Below are 23,304 nucleotides of genomic sequence, written 5' to 3'. Positions count from 1 at the left end.
ATATATAATTATATATATATAATTAGTCAAAAAAATACCCACCATCATAGCTTTACCAATTGGGTGCTCTTGAGGAAAAGTTAAGTCCAAGTGAGGACTGAGCCCTTTGGTCTGAAGTCCAGTGTGGAAGAAGAGAGGTCATGGAGGATGGATCAGAGGAAGTGCAGTCCCACTTTTTCTTCATAACTTTTTGCATTTTGTCTCCATTGTAGCCCTTGTGTAAGTCCTTGTCTGTGTTTATCCATGATTCTTCCTCGCTATACCTCCTATTCTGGTTTACATTCTTCTAACTGCTAATATATTTTGTATGATATGCTATTTTGTCATTTACACCTTTTGTAAATCACCTCTAATATCTTGTGTAGAAGTGCATACACAGAAAGATAAAATATGTTATGATCCATTCTTTCTCCTCCCCTTTGCTTTTCATCCTGTCTCCCTCTCTCCTGCCCATCCCCCTTCCTTCTATTCTTCCATTTTGCCAAAAAGTTTCTAAATATTCAGCCAGTGTTGCTACACAAGCATACAGCAGATGCCTGGCTTTTTATAGCTTACATTCTCCTTGGGCTAGAAAAAAATATTTGAAACAACTGGAAAAACTAACAGAGTAGAGAATTATCAGAAAATTTATACATGTCTATGTACCTATGTGCATATATATGAATCATCTCTCTCTCTCTCTCTGTCTCACACACACACACACACACACACGCACACACACAGAGTAAAATTTCTCCAAATGAATATATTTATAGAATCTCTGAGTCTGAGGGAAGCTTCATATTTAAGATAGTGTGATATTCTTTTCAAAGGACCCGTTCCTCACACTGCACATGAATTATAAACCATTGAAATGAAATCTCAAAAAAACACTTTATTCATCAAATAAATCTTGATCGAAAGAAAAATGTAACTGGTGTATATTTTGGAGGTTTCTGCTGTTTTTAATTCTTAGTGGCAATTCAGGTCATGCAAACAGAATATTCTTTGGCAAGTCAGAACAAGGTCTGTGGTCATTTGTGATTCTCTAAATGTGTCTACTTGTCTGATTCCTCTTAAATACATGAAGAAAAAAGAAGAAAAGATTTTCTCCTCTATGAAGGAGTGGGACACTCTCATCCAATACCCAGTTTATTACAAAGGTCACTATTGAGAGAAAATAAACCAGCAAAGTCTTCAAATATACCCACAGAACAGCTTGCCAGCCGTCTGGATTTTCTGTATCATTGAAAGGAAGGACTAGTTGGGACAGCCAACTGACAAGCAAATCCATTAAGATCTTCTGGAAAAAAAAAATGTGTTATTGAGAAAGCCCTAGTGCGATAGGAAGGAGGGGAACCTGCCTAGCTCTGGGACATTTGCGGCATCAGTTCCTCTCGCTGAGCCTCTGTCTTGATATCTACTACACGAAAGTGATTAAACCTAAATCTACAATTCTTTGATTTCACAAAAAGATGGTGCAGAAAGTGCATGTATACGAAAAAAATAGAAGGCAGGAGGTGATAAAATGCACGGTGTGCTGAGCGTGATGCTAGGTTTACATCCCTCATGGCATGCTCACAGTCGGCCTCAACATCAACCCCTCTTTAAAGATGGGGCAACTGATGATCTGCCTTGAGTCCTACAGCTAGCTGCAGCTTGGTCCACAATTGTGATAACTTGAACTCCACCGTCCAAGACTTAAGCCTTGTTCTTTGCCTTCTCTCCTTCAGGGGCCTCTCTGTTCACTGCCCACTTGGCTTCACTTTTGATAGAGGAAGAGAGAAACTCCTGGAGACAATTGTGAGATATTGGAAACTCGAAGAGTTTATGGGAAAAAACCTTATTTAAAAAAATTTCCCCAGTGTAATCATAAGAAGGACATCAGACAAATTCCAATAGAAAAGTATCATGCAATATACCTGACCAGTACTCCTCAAACTGTCAAGGCTATCGAAAACGAAGTCTGAGAAATTATCACAACCAAGAAGAGCCAAAGGAGACATGACAATGAATGTTATGAAGTATTCTGGATAGCATCCTGAAAAAGACAAAGGACATTAAGTAAAAATGAAAAAATCTGAATAAACTATGGACTTTAGTTAATAATAATGTATCAATATTGGTTCATTAGTTGTAACACATGTACCACACTAATGAAAGATATTAATAGGGGAAGCTATGCAGAGGATATATAGGAATTCTCTGTACTATCTGATAAATTTTTCTGCACATCTGAAACTATTCTAAAAAGTAAAATCTGTTAGCGAAAATATTTTTTACCATTATCCAACAAGAAAGAACATTTGTCACAGTTGGGCAAAAACTATGCTTTTAAACTTATGATAATAACACCATAGGATATTCTGGTAGTAATACTGTAAGATAAGACATCTGGCAGTGTTAAATGCCTCTAGGAAGTTTGAAAATTACGATACTGTATGCAGAGAAGCTTTCCATGAGCCTTAGATTAGGCCAGGGTTGCCAAACTACTTATGGCCCACAGGCCAAACCTGGCCCAACACCTGTTTTAGTAAATAAAGTTTTATTGGAACACAGCCAGTGCTCATTCACATTTATGTATTGACTATGGCTGCTTTTGCACTATGACGGCAAAATGGAATAGTGGTACCAGAGACCAGATACCAGATGGCCCACAGAGCCTAAAAAATATTAACTATCTGGCCAACCCCCTGGTTTAGGCTATTTGAATTACAAAGTAGGTTTTGAGGCAAGCTAGCTAAGAGGCCCGATTCAGCTGGAGTAGAATCAAATATTGGAACCCAGCAGATCAAGTAGCAGGAGAGATATTAGGCAGGGCTTGAGTAAAATAGATTAGCCAACTCCCTAGGTGGCCATCTGGTTAAGGTTTTCAGGCACTTTTCTCTTTGCTGGCAGCTGTCTTTGGCCCTAGGGATATATCAGTTTGTTTGAAACCTACCCTGCCAAACCCCCACCTTAGGGACTTTATCTTGACCTGTTTATCCTACTCTTCTTTTGGTGTTCCTGACTTTGGCCTGAAAATAGGACTTCAGTTGTGTTTCAATGTGCCAGGCACTATGCACATTCATCTCTCTCCCTTATGAAGCAGGGCTACGTTAGTCTCTTAGAAGATGCGGAAACTGAGACAGATTTTAGTGAAATAACTTGCTCAAGAAGGCCACTTAACTAATAAATGTGGAGCCATGAATCCAGACTTCAAAGCGTAACCTTAACCTCCAAATACCATCCCCACTGTCAGTGCTAGAACTGGCTTGCACTAGCTAGTGAGAACCAATTGCTGAATTTTTAGAAATTTTGTGAGTCAATTGTTAAATATATAGGCATTATTAAAAATTGTATAAACTTACAATGAAATAAATCATATTAAAAACAAAGATAATACAAACTCAAAACTCTTCCTAATTATTTTACTATCTTTTACTATTATGTATTCCCTTGAGGTTATTTACGTCTATGGAATCTGGTGAAAATACTAGATAATAGTGTGCTACTACACATCTTTGCCAAGCTGTACATTTGGTGATGTCACTTTGGTTATTTGAAATTGGCCGTAGTGGGAGTATTCATCCCGCAGAGATGAGTGAACACTATAGATTGGGGCTTTCCTCTTTTTTCCTGGAAAGCCAGCTGTTCCACATTTACCAGCATACCACTGCTTACCTTGCATTCCAATTTTGATCTCCAGTATTCTAGATGACAGTCACATTTGCTTCTGCTTCACTTCCTATCTTAATCTTCGAACTCTACCTCTTCCAGTTAACTCTACAATAGCAAGCTGCAGAGAGGGCCTAAGCTCCTTTTGTTGTTGGTTTTTGTTTGTTTTTATGACAATGGCTAGAAATATCTTACTGTAATTCACCTGCTGATAAAATATATTCCATTTTTTGAGGAGGAAGTGCAGCTATTTTATAATTTGCTTTTGAATGTGGGAACAGGCTAAAGGATAGCTTGAAATACCTAAAAATCCTAGAGTTGTGTTATCTTTATAAATATAGGGCAAACTCCTATTTGTTCAAAATTTTAAGTGAGATTTTCTACTTAAATAAATTTTTGGCTGGCTAATGATTGCTATATGTATAAATATGTTATCAATGTGGAAAAGTCAGATTTTTACAGCAAGGTTTAGTTAACACAAAGGGCCATATACATAATTTGATTGTCAGCAGTTCAGTCATAGGCCCCATAACCAAGTGCCTCAAAGACATTCTTTTTAACATCCATTGGTGTAGTCTCCAATTTATAAACAGTTGGTTCTATGCTGATTGTTCGAAATTCGTTATATATGCTTCATATTTTATAATTTCACATGAGTTAGATTTCCAGATTAGTCCAGAAAAGTTTTTAAAGCAATAATTGTAATAGGGCTCGATAATAAAACTATTACATATAACAGCAATATTCCATGTGGAAATGCATCTAGAGTTCTGACTCAAGATGCCAGATTCCCTTAATTATATTCCACCTAGCAGTGGTGAGGGGAACCTAGACATCCTGCGTTGGTGGGAGAGAGAGATTGTTCTGAACACTATGACCACTAGAGAGAGAGCTGCCACATCTAGTCACTAGATGTATGACTGGAAAGAATGAACATAAGTTGCGAAAGCCCATTTTGTTGCCATGAGGAGTTTGCTGGTATTTGAACCTTAGATAAATAGGAATTTGCTGTATTATTATTTTTAACCCTAATTCTGCATATCACATTAATTAAGTTAGATCATATCTTATAGTTAGTGCTACTCGAAGTATGGCCAGAAGACTGGCATCTGTCTGGAAACTTTTTGTTATCTGACATTCACAAAGTTTTGAGAAACTTTTGTAGCAATTGAAAGGGCATTTTTACAACTGTTGAACCTAATTCTAAAAGGTGAAAGCTGATGTCTTATTCATTTAATTTTTCTACTAGTTCTTTTTGTTCATTTCTATTACCTTTTACAAAAGTATTCGTTTAGATAGATTGGAAATTTGAAAAGCAAGTTTTTTTTTTGAGAAGCATCGCTGTAAACTATAGAGAGCCGGGTTGCAGTGCTATAGAAACTTGTGTAAGCCTTAGCAAATAACATAATCTCTTGGTTTTATTTAATAAATTGAAACTTTCTAGCAGGCCTGACTCTGCATAGCTAAGTCAGAGATGCAAGAAATGTAAAATTTATATTTTCTTTAATAGCAAGAGGGTAAGGAATTCAGTCTCAGTTATTGTTGCCCACCCTTGCCACACCCCACTGCATCCAGGGAGGCTTACACATGGGGCTCAGAAAATGAGGACACAGTAGCTACCCACAGCCTCAATGCCTGAGCCATCAGTGGAGTCAACTCCAGGGCTCCCTGTGGCTAAGGCTGGGGCTTCTGGTGCCCAGTCCTTCTGTGTCCCATGCCTCCATCTCTGGATGATGTCTTGTTACCTTGGGCTGTGGGCTACTGCCTCTGAGCCAACCCAGGTAACAGCTGCCTCTTACTCTCTCAGTTCTGTCTCTTCAGGGAGCCCTGGCTATGGAAAACCAAAGCTGGAAAGAAAAGTGTTTCCAGGCTACTTTTATTAATGGGGACCCCATTACAAACTTCCCTGGAGGCAAGGAGGCACAAAATGGCCTGGGGTAACATTGTAGGAAAAGGGGCAGGGGAAGGGCCAGTAGAAGAAAAGCACACATTACTATCAATACATTTACCCTTGCGAAATGAGGGCACTGAGCCCTTTGTGACAGCGTTGAGGATGGAGTGAGTTACTGTACTGAAAATGCAAGGTAGAGTGCTCAGCACACAGTAGGTCCATGGGATTTTAAGTCCCCTGCCCTCCTTGAGTCAAGACGCTTGCCTGATTTCCAGGCCAGGAGCCTGCAGTTCTGCTTGTCCTTGCCTGCGGGCTCATTTGTGTCACACTTGCCATTGTGTTTGGATGACTTCCTCCAGCTGCAGCTTTTCTTCCCCTTCTCCTTTTATGGGATGGACTCTAAGCCAAGGGTACTTCATCTGGTGTCCATGGCTTCATTTCCATGGATGACCTTGGAGAATTTCAGTTTGTTTGGAAGTTTTATATTTTATCTGTATTATTTTATTTGCTTCCCCTTAAATTTTTAACTAATATATATTTTTTTTCCTAGCAAAAGTATCAGATATACTCATCTGTTGCTTCTTAGCAGACGTCAATTCAGTAGGTGTGGGATGGGACCTGAGATTCTGCATTTCTGACAGGCTCCCAGGTGATTCCTGTTTGGCTGGTGTGATCTCATTACATGAGCAAGGCCAAAGAGGCCTTCCGAATTTGTGGACTTACCTCCCATTCCCCATTAGCCCGTGAGCTGCCATTTTCTTTTTGCAAGATACGCAGTCATCAGAAGGAGCATCTGAAATCCTTATAATTACATGTTTCCATGCCACAGCCCCTTGATCTCCCAGTGTCTTGACTTCTGCGTGCACATCATCCTAGTTAAGCATGGGTGAAAGCATAAGTAATTGCACACCAGGGACTATTACCATCCCATTCACCTCCAGCTATGGAGCCCCTAGTGCTTTCAGATGGGTGGCCAGTCTAACTTCAAAATTCCATTGTGAAGACCTACTTTTTGTTATAGAACTACTCCCAGTATCAATGATTTTCTCAAGAGGACAGAGCCTGGGGCAAGGATTAAAGTGATGGCTGTTTGAGAACACAAACTCAGGGAAGGGAGGGTGGGGACAAAGGGCAGCAACCAAGGGAATATATGAGGCCATGCAGAGTGGTGCTGCCTGCACCTGGGAGTGCTTCTTTCCAAGAGCCATGAAGAGGCTGAACAGGTGCAGCTACACAGCACACAGCCCTTTTTTTGGAGGCCTGCAGAAGAGAACTAATCATCCAGCATATTCCTAGTTGGTGGGAGCAGAGGGGGAATTCTCTGCTCAGCTTTGGCTTCTTTTCTTTTCCTATGATGCACCCGCTGGGCAGGATGCCAGAGCCCACCACCATTGTTCTTCCCAAGCTGGAAGTGGCAGACACTCTGGGTGTGCAGTTGGGCAGTCTGGCTATAGGAGGCATCCAAAGAAAGTGGGGTGGCGCCAGGCACAGTGGCTCACACCTGTAATCCCAGCACTTTGGGAGGCTGAAGCAAGCGGATCATCTGAGGTTGGGTCATCTGAGACCAGCCTGACCAACATGGAGAAACTCCATCTCTACTAAAAATACAAAATTAGCTGGGCATGGTGGCGCATGCCTGTAATCCCAGCTACTCAGGAAGGCTGAGGCAGAAGAATCGCTTGAACCTGGGAGACGGAGGTTGTGGTGAGCCGAGTTCATGCCATTGCACTCCAGCCTGGGCAACAAGAGCGAGACTCTGTCTCAAAAAAAAAAAAAAAAAAAAAAGAAAGAAAGAAAAAGAAAGGTGGGTGGCATTCCTAGGGCAAGTGGCTGGTCAGCCCTTGCTGGGGTGTGGAGTCTGAGGAGGTGCATGCGATCTGTGCCTACTACAGCACCTGAGGGTTAGAGCACCAAGGCAGGGCACCTTGCTGTCTCTGTATGCGGGGTAGGGCAAAGAGAAGAGAGGAAATTACATTCATTGTTGGTAATCTATAGCAACTGACTTTTCCTTTCGAGCCCACATGATAGAGAACTAGGAAGTCTTCTATTTCTGTTTTGTCAAAATACTGAGTCAGCTGGAATGAAAGGGACACCACTTTATCAGTGGAGACCTGCCTCTCCCCAAGCACGTGGCAGCTGTCTTAACTGCTCATCAAACTCGCTCTCATTTGTTGGCTGGGGGACGTCTCTTCCTTGCTCCTGAAGTTGTCTTATGTGTGAAAGCAGCTGCATGAGTACAGCATTCCTGGCCTCCCCCACCTCCCTCTGTCTCAGGGATGGAGAAGTGACTTTTCTGCCTTTTTTTTTCAGGGTTCTGTTCAGCAGGGAGCACATCCCTTCTTTCTGCTCTTCCCTGTCATTAGTCTTCCAGGTCTCCCCCAGCCCCTGTCACCACCGCATATACCCTTTGCCTTTTTACTCAGTTGGATGAGTGTAAAGAAGGAGAAGAAAAGAACTGGCTTTTTGGGCCTCTCCAAAGGTCTCAGCCCCACCATGTGATGAGACTGGAGTTCTGTGACATTGGCAAGTTACTGAATCTCATGAGACCTAAGTTTTCTTATAAAATGAGAATAATAATAATAATAATATCTATTTCATGGTGTAGTGTATAGGAATTAAATGAGATAATATGGGCAGGATTTCTAGCCCTTAGAAAGTACTCAATAATGATAGTTCTTGTTACTGTGATCTACAGGCTTTGGAGAGATTAAAAATAAGCCTGGTTCTCCTTCTGGGTAAGGCCCTTGTCATTTTCGGGTATGGCTGGGCAAGTTCCATTGCATTGATGGATAATTCTAATGTTTTCTATTCAGGGAATCTCTGAGGATAGCTCTAATTCTTATTTTATGAGTGTGGAAATGCGTTTCTCTCATTTCCCTCAGCATCGATTTCTGTTTCAGAGTTGATGCAGAGGCGTGGATAGTAAGGTGTGTTTTCCTTCAAACCTGGGATCTTGCCACTTCCCTCTCATTTGAATGATATGGTTTTGAAATCAGTGCTGCTGATACCCTGTCTTTCCTCAGAATGATGTGAGCTTCATAAACCCCCTCATGCTTAAAACCAAACTTGAGAGCTGAGGCTTTGGACTCTGTGAGTGAGAAGCCTCAGAAAAAGAAATCACACTTCATTAACAAGAAGAATGGCTTTGGAAAAAAGCATGTACAGTATACAACATGTTAGTACATTTCCAGGAAATGATGGCAAATCAGTCAAATCAAGTTGCAGATGTAGTCAGGAAATTCTCTCATGATTGTGAGTTTCCCATACAAGATTTTGGTGGATAAAGTCAAATGAGTTATACCCAGTACTTCAAAAGCACAGCAGTGCCAGCTCATCCTCAAGTCACCTTTGGATTGAAAGCTTCCACAATGCAGTTCATGACTTTGCTGTTGAATTATGAAGTGTTTGTGTCTGTGCTGTAAGGTGTTGGGATTCAGGAATAGAATCAAATTCCAGAGAAATACCACCACAACCACCGTCCCAGAACACCAGCAACCTTTCTCTTTGTTCAAGGAAGGCTTCTTTCCCTCATGGTTCACGTGCTTTTCTTCTTTTATAGTTTCTGATGCTCTGGTATTAAAGAGAATTCCTGCTGAGGGGTCTTTATATTCTGGATATCACATATGCTATAGGTTTTATCCTTTCTGACTTTAAAAAGGATAAATTTAAAGACAATACTGTTGCTGCTGTTGCCAAGTCATAATCAGTATAATATGTCTTTAGGGGCAGTAACTCATTCCCAGTATTCTCACCAAAAAGAAACATTTAAGGTTATTCTTTTCAGGCCACTCCTGAAGATTGTTGTCACGTCATTTATTATCTTTATGATCAGTGTGTTCCTAAGCTGTGATTGCTGTGTAGAGAGGCAGATTTTCTTACACATTGCTTAAAACATTGTTTGTATTTTTCAACTAGGTGGTTGTACTACAATCCCAGAGTCAGACCTAGAAGAAAGATCAGTAGAACAAGACTCTGCAGAACTGTTTACCAACCACAGACATCTCACTGCAGAGACACCCAGGCCTGGTAAGAGAATGGGTGGCCTTCACAAGCGTTAGTTAAGTCGGAAGCAGTGACAATCCGGTCAGTTTTTATCATACCAGAGAGCGTTCCGCAAAGCTGCTTGTTTTCCAATTTCTTCATTCTTCCCCTTAGCACTGGTGCAGCTGAATTTGATCCTTTGTGTATTCCTGTCACTATTCAGACCTTTTCTCTCTCTTTCTCTCTTACTCTCTTTTTTTCCAGAAGTTTCACCCCTCCAAGGAGTCTCGGAATAACTCAAGTAGAGTTGTTTGGTTGAGAGGAACATCCCCGTCTCAAGGCCGAACCTGTGTGAACCTCATGCCAAGCACAGATACAGGGCTGGCACAGGTGCTTCCTAAAGCTTACCTTCCTAGAGATGATACTGCATAGAAAGGGGGGTTGGGACTTTTTACTTCACTAGGAGGGCTTGTAACACCATGGGGAAGTCAGCTGAAACTTGTCTTGTTTTGCCAGGAAAGGAAGTAGTTGCCTTTGGTCATCCATGTGCTAATGGTCACAGAATACAGTGAGATGACATAGTTTTGGGATAGATTTTATAATGCAAAGATTCAGATCCAAAATAATTTCATACCCCATTTTTTCACAGAATTCTTATATAGTAAATGTATGAAGTTTAATAAAGCATCTCATTGTCAAACAATATCTTGGATTTTATTTATAATTAGAGGGATTTATGAGTGATTGCTCTATATTATTTCTTCAAAGGAAATGAAAGGAATTGAAGACTTTGCTACTCTCTGGTAAGACCTGAATGTGATTATTTTATAAATGAAAGAACCACTATGAAACTTTCTTATGATTTGTTCTATTAAGCTAAACATGGAAGAAGGGAAGTGTTCTAGTGTTGTATGAAAATGTTTAAATATTTTCAAGGAAGCTAGTACATTAGCATCCCCTTTTCATTAACCCATTGGGTGACACCTTTTAAAAATCCAGGTTATTAAAGGATTCACACTTTATTACAGTTAAAATTTAAGGTTTTTATGTGTAAGAAATGAAAGAAACTTTGCCAATTTCAAGTTTGAATTACAGTTGTGAGACTGATTTATTTAAATAAAAATAATGCCTTTGCCAGTTTTGGAATGCCTCTCAGTACAAAGGGGAAAGTTGTTCATGGTTTTTCTATAAGTGAAATGTCACAAAAAAAAACTGCAGAGGATGTATTACTTATTATTTGTAGCATCCTCTTTTAGGAGATGCAGATATATTATCAAAATAACATCATTATGATCATTTATAGCCATGATATGAGCATAAAATTTTACTGAAATTATCTTTTTCTCTTTAAGTCCTTTATGTCAAAAAGCAAACATATCAGTGAAATACAAAAACAATTATAGAGATGGTTCTGAAAGAGCAACAGAAGGCTGTGTGGATTCTATTGGATGCTGTCTTCTCAACGGCCTTGTGATTTATGCAGTGTTGAATTAGCTGGCATTATTTTTATGTTTTAGCAGCTGAACTATGGAAGCTATGTGGACATCACATGCATTAAGGGTTTTGTTGCTTTGGACTGGAAGAGATATAACTTATGTACAGCACAATTGCCAAGGCCTGATCAGAGTAAGATGCCTCTTAGAATAACCACATTCCCCAGTGCTTAATGTCTGGAGCAGAGAGAGGGTCTCTGTTCTGACTAATGTGGGGAAAACATTGCCAACACCCTACTCCCCAGGTTTTTGCCATCATTTCATTTTAATTGTAAACTCAGACCCCAACCCTTCACTTCAATGCTCATTTTGAATAAATTATCTCCTTATCCCTACACCAAGAGCCACATTCGAGGTCCTCTTGGAATAAGTGGACAAGGCATCATGGACTGTACTTTTAGCCCTATTTTCTGGCCCTTTATTATATTCTCCTCATTTTTGTCTTTTCATTTTGCTTCAACATTTAGTGTATTCGCTCTTGTTGTTTCTCTCTTATATGCCCCTTAAAACATTTCTATAACGGAATGGGGAAAGGAATACAGTCCCACTGTCTCCTCTTAAGGTTCTCCTAATCACCATCCTTGGCAGTCATCTTCCCCTCTTTAGAATCCCTGGAGAACTCTATGCCTCTCTACATACCCCTCTCTTACTTATTGTATTTCAGAAGTCATGTTTTCCTTTCCTGGTAGGATAGATTTGCAAGCTCCTTGGACATAACTGTTCTTGGATTATTTTCGCTGCTTGGTAAATATTTGTTGTATCAACAGGTCAACTAATCTCCTAAAAGAAGTCAACAAGTCATAGAGAAATGGAGAAGCCAGTGATTTAGAACATTGTGGTCTAACCTTCCTAATTTAGTATTTCAGTTTATGCCGAGAGGAAGCTGATGTGACTATCCTACTATTTTTTCTTAAATTTGGCTTTGAAGAGAGATTTGAATCTTAAAAATTCAATGCTTAATGATTTTGTTCATGAGTACTTGGGTAACATTGATTTAAACACAGGATTCAGGTTTTAAATAAGATGAATAAAAATTCTAATACAACATTAGTTACAGAAATGAACATTTATTTAGGATAAGAAAAGAATAACAAGTCACATCTGTAAAAAGCTGATAATCACCATATATATCACAGAATCTATATAAATATAATATTTATATTAACTACTTGATATACCTTTTTAATACTTCTGCATTTTCTTGCACACATTTCTTATTCACTTTCTTAATTATCGACAATTTGTAATTTCATTTTGTATACAGTGAATTAAAAGATAATTTTTCTCTGAAATTGTTGATCAGACCTTTAAAAAAAATTACTGATAGTTTGCAAAAGCTTCTTTCAGCTTTACAACTCATCATTTGTAATGTCAGGCAGGTTTTTAGGATTATTATATTATCAGGGCATTTTAATTTTTCTTATGCAGTGATACGTTTTAAATAGCCATGCAGTTGACAACTCTCTTTTTTTTTTAGATAATTTCAGCTTTTATTTTAAATTCAGGGGGTACACATGCAAGTTTCTTACCTGGGTATACTGGGTGATGCTGAGGTTTGGCGTACAATTGATTCTATTACCCAGGTACTAAGCATAATACCCAATAGCTATTTTTTAACCCTTGGCCCCTCTCCCCACCTCTAGTAATCCCCAGTGTCTATTGTCATAGTATGACTCATACTATGTCCATGAGTATCCATTGTTTAGTTCCCACTTGTAAGTGAGAACATGTGGTATTTGGTTTTCTGTTCTGGCATTAATTTGCTTAGGATAATGGCCTCTAGCTACATTCATGTTGCTGAAAAAGACATGATCTTTTTTATAACTGCGTAGTATTCTGTGGTATATATGTACCACATTTTCTTTATCCAGTCTACCATTGATGGGCACCTAGGTTGATTCCATGTCTTTGCTATTGTGAATAGTGCTGCAATGAACATATAAGTACCTATGCCTTTTGGTAGAATTATTTATTTTCTTTTGGGTATATACTCAGTAGTGGGATGACTAGGTGGAATGGTAGTTCTAAGTTCTTTGAGAAACCTCCAAACTGCTGTCTACAGTGGCTGAACTAATTTACATTTCCAGCAAAAGTGTACAAGCATTTCCTTTTTCCCGCAGCCTTGCCAGCTATTGTTTTTTGACTCATTAATAATAGCCATTCTGACTGGTGTGAGATGGTGTCTCATTGTGGCTTCAATTTGCATTTCTCTGATGATTATTGATGTTGAACATCTTTTCGTGTTTGTTGAATGCTTGTCTGTTCATGTCTTTTGCACATTTTTAAATGGGATTATTTGTTTTTTGCTTGTTTATTTGTTTAGGTTCTTTATAGATTCTGGATATTAGACCTTTGTTGGGTGCATAGTTTGCACATATTTTCTCCTATTCAGTGGGTTGTCTTTTTACTCTGTTGATAGTGTCTTTCACAATGCAGAAGCTCTTTAGTTAATTAGGTCCTACTTATCAATTTTTGTTTTTGTTGCATTTGCTTTTGAGGACTTACTCATAAGTTGTTTCCTAAGACCAATGTCCAGAATGATGTTTCCTAGGTTTTCTTCCAATATTCTTATAGCTTGAGGTCTTACATTTAAATCTTTTATCCATTTTGAGTTAATTTTTGTATATTATGAAAGATAGGGGTCCAGTTTTATTTTTCTTTCTATGACTAGTTGTATATTCTAGCACCATTTATTGAATAGGGATCCCTTTCCCCATTGCTTATTTTTGTTGACTTTGTTGAGGATGAAATGGCTATAGGCGTGTGACTTTATTGCTGGGTTCACTATTCTGTTCCATTGGTCTTTGTGGAAATTGACAACTCATTAGCCAGTTTATCATCAAAATCCTCATTGAAATGATCTTCATTACCACTAGTATTTTATTTCAAATCAGCAAGAAGATATTTAAATATTTTTCGAATATTTAAATATTTTCGAATCACATGCTATGTTCATGTGATTTACTCTTCATCATTAGCTAGATTATTAGACAATCCAAAAGTCTTCTTATTCTCTTTCAAATGTATCATCACATCTTAATGAGTTAATTTTGGTATGATTTGAAAATGTTTTTGTTATAATTTGCTTATTGATAGAATAACTTTTATCCATTTTATATAGGAGTTAATTGGGAAAGTTATTTTATGATGAGTTTGTAATTGTATACTCTGAATTATCAAATATATTCTTAACAGGCATGAAATTATCCCTTGACTTGGGGTCCATAAAACTGGAATCCTACTGCTTCTGCTTTTACATGTCTGATGGTCAGAACATCAGATTTCATATGTTTCAAATCATATTTTATCTCCAACACATTTATGCTTCTGGTGCCAGGCTGCATAGAACATGCTTATCTAGTGATACAGTGTTTTGCTCCACACCTTCCTCTTATGACACTTGCTAAGTGAGAGCAGTGGGTGGTAATGATATTCCTGGAATCCATTCTTCCAGCAGAACAGCTATCAGTAATTTAACCATATACAGAGTTGTCTGTAATCCATATAAATATATCCAGTTAGCCCAAGTTAAATGTCTCCCCAACTCAACTTTCCCTTAGCCAGATTGTCAAGGCCACCACCCTTCCAATGCCTGCTACAAGGGGAAGACAGGCAGAAGAGACGGTAGTTTTCACCAATCATGATTAAAATGTCTTTTTTCAAATTGTACAAAAGCATATGACCATACACCCGGGCAAGGAAGTGCCCTGAAGTTTAAGCCTGATTAGCATCACAGTAAATCTGCTTATAACAGAAGTGAGCGAGCAAGCGAGATAGAGAGAATAGAAACTACACTTTAAATTATTGGTTTGTTAATTTCCTCCATGGTTGAAATAACTCCAAAATATGTATAGGATAAGAGTATGAGTGTGGTGGGTGGAAAGGGCAGATTTTGTAAGTGTCTTTTTTCTGTACTGCTATAACAGAATATCACAGACAGGGTAATTTATAAAGAATAGAAATTAATTTTTTAGCATTCTGGAAGCTGAGAAGTCCAAGATCAAGGCACCAGAAGGTTTGACATCTGGTAAGGGCCCAATAACCACTTCCAAGATGGCGCCTTGCATTCTCCAGCGGCAGGAAGCAATGCTGTTCTTCGCATGGCAGAAGAGCCAAGAGGGGGCAAGAGAGAAAGAGGGGGTAGGGGGCCAAATTCAGCTTTTGATAATGAACACACTTTCAAGATAATGACATTAATCTCTTCATGAGGGCAGAGCCCCCATGGCCTAATCACCTCTTAACAGTCTCATCTCTAAATACTGTTTGGACATGACTTTTGGAGGGAACAAACATTCAAACCATAGCAGTAAGGAGGTATTCAAAATTCCCTTAAATATACTGTAGGTCTCCTTAAGTTTGCCAGTGTGAGCCTTGACCTAGCTTTGGGCTCAAATGTAAGTACACTTTTACTTTTCATTTTTAGTAATTAATTGTTCCCTGAGAAATATCAGCAAACCTTTATGGACTAGCAAAACAGCAATTCTCAGTTCGGTGTCCTTGGTTTTGTGGAGAGATGTTTCACCTTATACATTCAGGGACAGTTCTACTGTTGCTTATTTCTTAGCAGCCACTCCATGAGTTGTCCCAAAAGGGACTGAGTCAGTCTTGTATCTCAACTGGCTGAAGGGCCGGTTTTAGATAAAAAGTTCACAGCAAGCTATCAAATTTAAGAGGGCCCAGCCGCTTCATTGGCTCCAGGATCATCTGATTGGGGAAAGTGAAGAGGTTTAAAGTGCTATTAAATTGATGAAATTCTGTTTAACAGGCTACAGTAATCATGTTTATTCCATCTGGTACCAGTTCCAGAAAGAGAAGTTCATGATGTCACCTGTGAACTCTCATTTCTATGTGCCAGCCTTCCCAAAAGAACATTAAGATCATCTGAATATGAAGAACAGTTGGAACTAAATTCTTTTATGTAAACAAAAAAATCTAGAAACTTTATCTTCTCAGTTAGAACAGAGTACTGATTAAGCCCAGACACAAGTCACTTACCACTTTGTGAAATTTAGGTCTATAATATTCATTGAATCCTTTAATATTATCTTCTGTATTTAAGTGAACTGTTATTTATTTGAGGATGAAAATTAGGAAATTACTTTAGATCTCTAGTCATAAGTGAGGAAACTGAAGCTTTTATTTTACTGAGTCTTTTGGGATAAAAATTAAGTAGTTACTCCTTCCTTGGGGGAAAGTATGGTGTGTAATACTCATTTTTCACACTCAGCAGCTCACAAAAATGAAAAAAGCAATCAACAAGTAATTTTGAAAGAAAACATTAAACATTCTCCAGACTTTAATCACACGAGGATGGATAGAGGATGAGAGTTGGGATTTATTTTCAACTTTTCCCCAAAATGTCAATAACAAATCATAAAACACACATACACATACACATATACTTCACATTCCCTACTTCTAAAACCAATGCCATCTGGATCTGGTCCTCCCTTTCCATTTCAGTAACAGTGATGTACTTTTCCCCAGGCTGCCCCCAATTTCATCACCTCCTCTGATGCCTGGTTGTCTTTGTCCTTCATTTGAGTCCCTCCCATCATTTGCATGTATATCATTGGTCCCTACAGTGGCACTGGCTCATGTCATCTCTCCCTTATCTTCTATTGTGTAGTCTATTCCTTCATCCCATCAAAGCTCATCTGCTAGGAGTCTTGTTTGCCTGATTATCCCAGTACCTCTTCCGGATGTTTTTCCAAGCTTTACTCATCTCCCTATGGTCAGGGTTCATTCTATTTTTAGATAGCCACTCAAAGTCCACTTCTTTAAGGAGACAATATGATATAGAGAAAAGACCTTATGACTAGGAATCAGGTGGCCTCAATTTTATGCCTAGTCCTCTTGAAAAGGTGCTTTCTGATCTGTGTCAGTCACTTAGCCTCTCTTCACCTCATTTTTATGTGCACTAAATAGAGATCTGTTCATTGAACAGCAAAATTAAATTGTTTTCAGACATTATCCTGGGCACCGGGGCCCCAAAGAACAATAAAACATGGATCTTGTCCTTAAAGAACTTTCAGTTCAGTGGGGGAACAGAGAAGAAAATGGACAGTTGCAAATACAAGATGACAAAAACTCAACTTTAGAAGAAAGTAATTAGGAAAGGGAGCTAGAGGATGTAGTTTAGCATCTCCAAGCTCTTATTTTTTCATCTGCAAAGTGGGGGTCTGTCCCACCTGTGTCACCATCCTCAAAGTATTGTTCTGGAAATCAAAGAAAAGGGCTTCAAATGCTTGAAACAACCCTAAAATCTAAGACTGTTGTTCCTTAGTGGTTGGAAGAGCAATTGTGATTCTCCTTGATTAATATCTTTTATTACCATGAAATTCCTGTAGTGCTCTTTCACTTATCACTTCAAAATTTGTGTATTTTCACTTCTCCATAATGTTACGGAGAATGTATACTGTGGTACAGGGGTTTTTCAGACTGGCTGTACATCAGGATTGCTGGATAAGAGTTGGCAGGCTGTGAGGGGAGGGTTGGAATTGGAAATATGACTTGTATACATCCCATTTAGTGTAGTGCCACACAGAAAAATAATACCTTGTATAAAGTGACAAAAACCTCATTCACTTAAGTGGATATTTTTTGATCCTCACAACAACCTCACTATGTTTGCAACATACACGAAAAAAAATTAACATCCCAAGTCACAGATGGAAAAGTGTAGGATCAGAGTATATAGTATTCCCTTAAAGTGGCCCAGCAATGAAAAAAATAGGTGACCTGGGCAAGAAGCCAAGGCTTCTCGTCCCCAGTCTGGGGTTCATTATATCACAGAGAAAGACATATCATGAATAACACCAACGCTTGGACTTCTACCATTAGTCTAGTTGAAGAATACATTAGTGTAGAGTAAAGCGTTTCTCAGGCTTTGAAGACTTATGTCCTAATTTAAGAAAGAACAACCGTACACTCTGTTTCTGCATGGCAGGCTATGTGCCATGACTAACTCTACCAGTTGACACAACTAAATGCTGGGAAAATACAATAAATGTGCTTTTTTATGATATGCTGAGCCGTCATGAAAAGCATGAAAGCAGAAATCCTGAGAGGTCAGCCTGTGCCAAACCAGCTTTCACATTGATAGTTTCTGCTAAATTCTGTGTTGAACAACTTTATGCCAGTAAATACAAAAACTTCAATGAAATGGTTATTCTTTTTAAAATCCATTTTTAAATTGACTAAACAAGAAAGTGAAAACTTGAATAATCCTATAACAATTAAAAATATCAGAAGTTAACCTTGACACAAAAAATACAATAACGTGACATATGACTTTACAGGTGAATCCTGCTGACATTTGCCTTATGGTTCCCATTACCCACCCTCTTTATATTGTAGCTTCTTGTATATTATATCTACATACATTTTTAGAATTCCATCTGTACTTATCTGGTCCCAGATATAAGGAGCTTGGAAAATGTCACTCTGTCCTAACAAGGGAAAACCTGAAAAAAACGATAACTCTTCTTATCTGTCAGAGAAATGAGGTCAGAGGGCAAACCACTGCCCTGTGGTTTGGAGAAAAATACAGGTGCATACAGAGAATCACAAGTTTTTGCAGCAGAAACCCATGAGCAGAAACCTCCATGGGAGCTAGTATCAGGGCAAGAAAACCTGAAGTGTAATTAACTAATTCCTGGAGGCCCAGAGTGGATAGGTCTGAGAGTTAAAAACTCCAGAAGACCCAGTCATAAGGGAGTCTCCACACTTTCATGAGTTTTCCCTTCAGGAGCTTGACCATGTTCTCAAGTGAATATTTAAGGAAAATCCTTTCATGTTTCCAACAATGGGAGAGGAAATCAAACCATTTTGGAATATGCCAGAGCGTCCTATCCTTCTTAACAAGGCCTTCCTTCAAGTGAAACTATTTTCCAGAGCATAAACTATTGGAGTTTTAACAGAGCCTAACAAACTTGAAAGATGGGAAATACCTGATGTCAGTCCACACAGTCAATCCCGTTTCACCGAAGGAGTGGAGGTGGGGAGCTAAGAAGGACTTGTGAATTTGCAGTTCAGATGCAGGCCGACTGCAACACTGAGACCTAATCATAGGACTATAGAATGCCTTCTGTGCCCTCCCTTGCCCCACAACCTTAGCACCACATTACTAAAGGCCTGTTTACCACAATTCTTTTTACCCAGTACATCATATCCAGCTACCAAGAAAAACTTACAAGGCATACTAAACGGCCAAAAATACAGTTTGAAAAGACATTTCAAGCATCAGAACCAGAGTCAGATATGGCATGGTTGTTAGAATTATTAGAATGGGAATTTAAAACAACTCTAGTATGCTAAGGGTTCTGCACTGGATCAAATAAACAGCATGCAAGAACAAATGGGCAATGTAAACAGAGTGATGAAAATTCTAAGAAAGAATTAAGAAGTGCTAGAGATCACTGTAAAAGAAATGACGATGCCTTTGATGGGCTCATTGGTAGGCTGGACATGGCTGAGGAAAGAATTTCTGAGCTTGAGGATATGTCAATAGAAACTTCCCAAACAGAAAACCCAAGAAACAAAAAAAAACTGGAACGAATATCCAAGAAATGTTAGACATCTACAGAGATGTAACTTACACATAATGGGAATACCAGAAAGAGAAAAAAGAAACAAATATTTGAAGCAATCATGACTGAGAATGTTTTCAAATTAATGTCAGGCATCAAATCACAGAGCCAGGAAGTTCAGAGAACATCAAAGTGGGAAAATACTAAAAATCCACACCTAGGTATATGAGTTTCAAACTGCAGAAAATCAAAGATAAAGAAAATTCTTGAAAGAGGCTAGAGGGGAAAAACCCTACCTATTAAGGAGAAAAGAATCCTATCCACTTCTCAGAAAACTAAGCAAGAAGAGTGGAGTAAAGTATTTAGTGCTGAAAGAAAAACTCACTAGCTTAGAACTCTGTACCCTGCAAAATGATCCTTCAAAAATGAAAAGGAAATAAAGACTTTCTCAGACAAACAAAACTGAGGGAATTTGTTGTCAGCAGACCAGCCTTGCAAGAAATGTTAAAAGAAGTGATTCAGAGAAAAGGAAAATAATATAGGTTAGAAATTTGGATCTACATAAAGAAAAGCATCAGAGAAAGAGTAAGTGAAAGTAAAATAAAAATTTTTATCTTTCTTAGTTTTGATTGATCTAACAGATAACAGTTTATTCAAAATAATAAACAATGTATTTAAAATATATATATGTATAAGTGAAATGAAATGTATATTGAATACATATATACACACACGTAGTGAAATGAATGACAACAATGATACAAGAGATGGGATGGAAGAATTAGGATTATTTGTTGTTATAAGGTATTTGCACTACCTATGAAAAAGTATAGTGTTATTTGAAAGTGGACTTGGATTAGTTGTAAATGTATATTGTAGATACACTAAGGTAACCTCTAAAAAGTTACATATATGTTATATAACTTTATATTATGTATGTACATATATAAAGAAAGGATAGAGAATGGAATCATATAAAATACTCAGTGAAACCACAGAAGGAAGAAAAAGAGTGAAAGAGAAAAGTAGGAACAAAAACGGGGGGTGGGTAAGAAATAGAAAACAGTAACAAATATGATAGATCTTAATCCAGTAATGTTAATAGTCACTTTGGGTTTTTTCATTTTAATTTTTGCTTTTTGTCTTTTCTTTTTTTATTTTTATAGATTTAGGGAGTAAAGTGCAGTTTTGTTACATGGATCTATCACATAGTGAATGAAGTCTGGACTTCTGGTGTAACCATCACCCAAGTAGTATACATCATATCCCACGTATAATTTCTCATCCCTCACCCCTCTCCCAACCCTCCACCTTTTGGAGTCTCCAGTGTCGATTATTCCACTTGCTATGTCCATGTGTACACATATTTAGCTTTTGCTTGTGAGAGCATGTCGTGTTTGACTTTCTGTTTCTGGGTTATATCACTTGAGATAATGACCTCCAGCTCATTCAGTGTTGCAAAAAAAACATGACTTCATTCTTTTTTTAATAAATGAGTAGTATTCCATAGTGTGTATATATATATATATATATATGTACTATATTTTCTTTATCCCATCATCCATTGATGGACAACTGCGATCAATAATCACTTTCAATGCTAATGATCTAAATACACCAATTAAAAGATACATTGTCATAATGAATCAAAAAACAAGACCCAACTATATCTTGTCAACAAGAAATTCATTTTAAATACAAAGACACATATAGATTAAAAGACAAGGGAATAGAGAAAGATATACCATAACACTAATCAAAAGAAAGAAGAAGTCGATGTATTAATTTCAGACAAAGACTTCAGAGAAAGGTAAGTTATCAGGGATAAAGAGGGGCCTTACATAGCAATAAAGAGATCAGTTCTCCAAGAAGACATAGAACCTGTAACATGTACACCTAACAGTACATCAAAATATGTGAGGCAAAAACTGATAGAAATTCAAGGAGAAAATAGATGAATTCGCTATTATAATTGGAGACTTAACACCCCTCCATCCGAAATGGAAAGATATAGTACGCAGAAAATCAATAAGGATAGTTGAATTCAACAACACCATCAATCACTGGATATAGTTGATATCTGTCAGCGATTCCACCCAACAACAGCAGAATACACATTCTTCTCAAGCTTATGTGGAACATTTACCAAGATACACCACATTGTAGGCCATAAAACACACCTTAACAAATTTAAAAGAATGAAAATCTTACAGTGTCTACTCTTAGAATACAATGGAATTAAACTAGAAACCAGTGACAGAAAGATGGCTACAAAATCTTAAAATACTTGGATATTAAACAATGCACTATAAAGTAACACATAGATCAACGAGGAAATCCCAAGAGAAATTTTAAAAATATTTTCACCTAAATGAAAATGAAAATACAACTAATTAAAATTTGCACATGCAGCAATAAGAGTTTATAGAGGGAAATTTGTAGCATTGAATGCATATATTAGAAAAGAAAGGCCTAAAATCTATATTCTGTTTCCACTTTAGAAAATATGAAAAAGAAGAGCAAATTAAATACAAAGTCAGTAGAAAAAAAAGAAATAGAAATTAAAGCAGAAATTAATGAAATCACAAACAGGAAATAGAGAAAATAAATGAGGGAACAGCATGATTCTTTGAAAAAATCAGTACAATCAGTAAGCCTCTGCCCATGCCAACTATTTTAAAAAGAGAGAACACAAATTACTGCTATCAAAAATGAAAGAGGGTCATCACTACATCCCATATATGATAAAAGCATAATAAAAGAATATTGTGAACAACTCTATGCCCACAAATTTGATAACGTAAATTAAATGGATCAGTTTCTTGAAAGACACAATCTGCTGAAACTCAAACAAGAAGAAATAGACAATTTGAATAGGCCTATATGTATTTAAAAATACATATGAATCAATAGTTAATAACTTTCTAAAATAGAAAGCATCAGGTCTTGATGGGTTCACTGGTGCGTTCTACTAAACATTAGGTTTATTGTACATTAGTGCCTGGAATGGAACATTTGTGGGGCAGAATTTATAGAGGAACTCTCTGTACTTTTCACTCAATTTTTGCTATGAACCTAAAATTGCTCTTTAAAAGCCTATTTTTTTTAAACAAAATAAAGGTTTATTTTTTAAAACCTGAGAATGTTGTAATTTTTGTTCTTAGCTTGCAAACATTTTAAAGAACTCAAGAGAAAAGAGGACTATTATTTTTACCAAGATATTTCCCATTTCTCTTGCTCTCACTACATTCCTGCTGCCTCAAGTTTCTTTTGGATATTATCTCATTTCTGAAGAATTTCCTTTAGTAATTCTTTTAGAGAAGATCTGTTGACAACAAATTCTTTTAGTTTTACTCCAACTGAGAATGTCTTTATTGCACCTTTATTCCTTAATGATCTTTTTGCTGGGTATAGATTTTTGAGTTGACAATTCAAATTGTTCGTTTATAGGTAATGTGTTGTTTTCCTCTGGCTGCTTTAAATATATTTTGTCTTTAGTTTTCTGCAGTTTGATTTTGATGTCTTGGCTTTACCTTGCTTGGAGTTTACCAAACCTCTTGAATGTGTAGCTGTATGTCTTTTGCCAAATTTGAGAAGTTTTCAGCCATTATTTCTTCAAATATTATTTCAGACTGCTTTCTTTCTTTTTTTCTCCTAGGATTCAAAAATCACAAATATTGAACTTTTTGTTATGGTCTTGCAGATCCCCGAGGCTCTATTCCCCTTTTTCATTCTTTTTTTTTTCTCTCTCTGATGTCCATATTGAATAATT

General features: G+C 37.6%; 1 protein-coding gene across 16 annotated transcripts in view; it reads left to right on the top strand.

The window, feature by feature from the left end:
• The window catches only part of BBS9 (Bardet-Biedl syndrome 9), a 517,916-nt gene that overhangs the window by 474,502 nt on the left and 20,110 nt on the right, over positions 1 to 23,304 (top strand). For 8 of the 16 annotated variants that reach the window (XM_055293456.1, XM_063609681.1, XM_055293463.2 and 5 more), the window contains 2 exons: positions 9,443 to 9,553; positions 9,773 to 10,211. The exons of 1 other annotated variant lie outside the window; for it this stretch is intronic. In XM_055293456.1, the coding sequence (XP_055149431.1) occupies positions 9,443 to 9,553; positions 9,773 to 9,804 (143 nt within the window). In that variant the 3' untranslated portion in view covers positions 9,805 to 10,211. Of the gene's footprint in view, positions 1 to 1,712; positions 3,348 to 9,442; positions 9,554 to 9,772; positions 10,212 to 23,304 lie in introns of those variants that run through there. 7 more of the 16 variants (XM_055293464.2, XM_055293458.2, XM_063609683.1 and 4 more) reach the window with 4 other exon arrangements.

Source organism: Symphalangus syndactylus, chromosome 9, assembly GCF_028878055.3.
Source record: "Symphalangus syndactylus isolate Jambi chromosome 9, NHGRI_mSymSyn1-v2.1_pri, whole genome shotgun sequence".
Taxonomy (NCBI): Eukaryota; Metazoa; Chordata; class Mammalia; order Primates; family Hylobatidae; genus Symphalangus; species Symphalangus syndactylus.
This window is presented reverse-complemented; position numbering and strand designations above follow the sequence as displayed.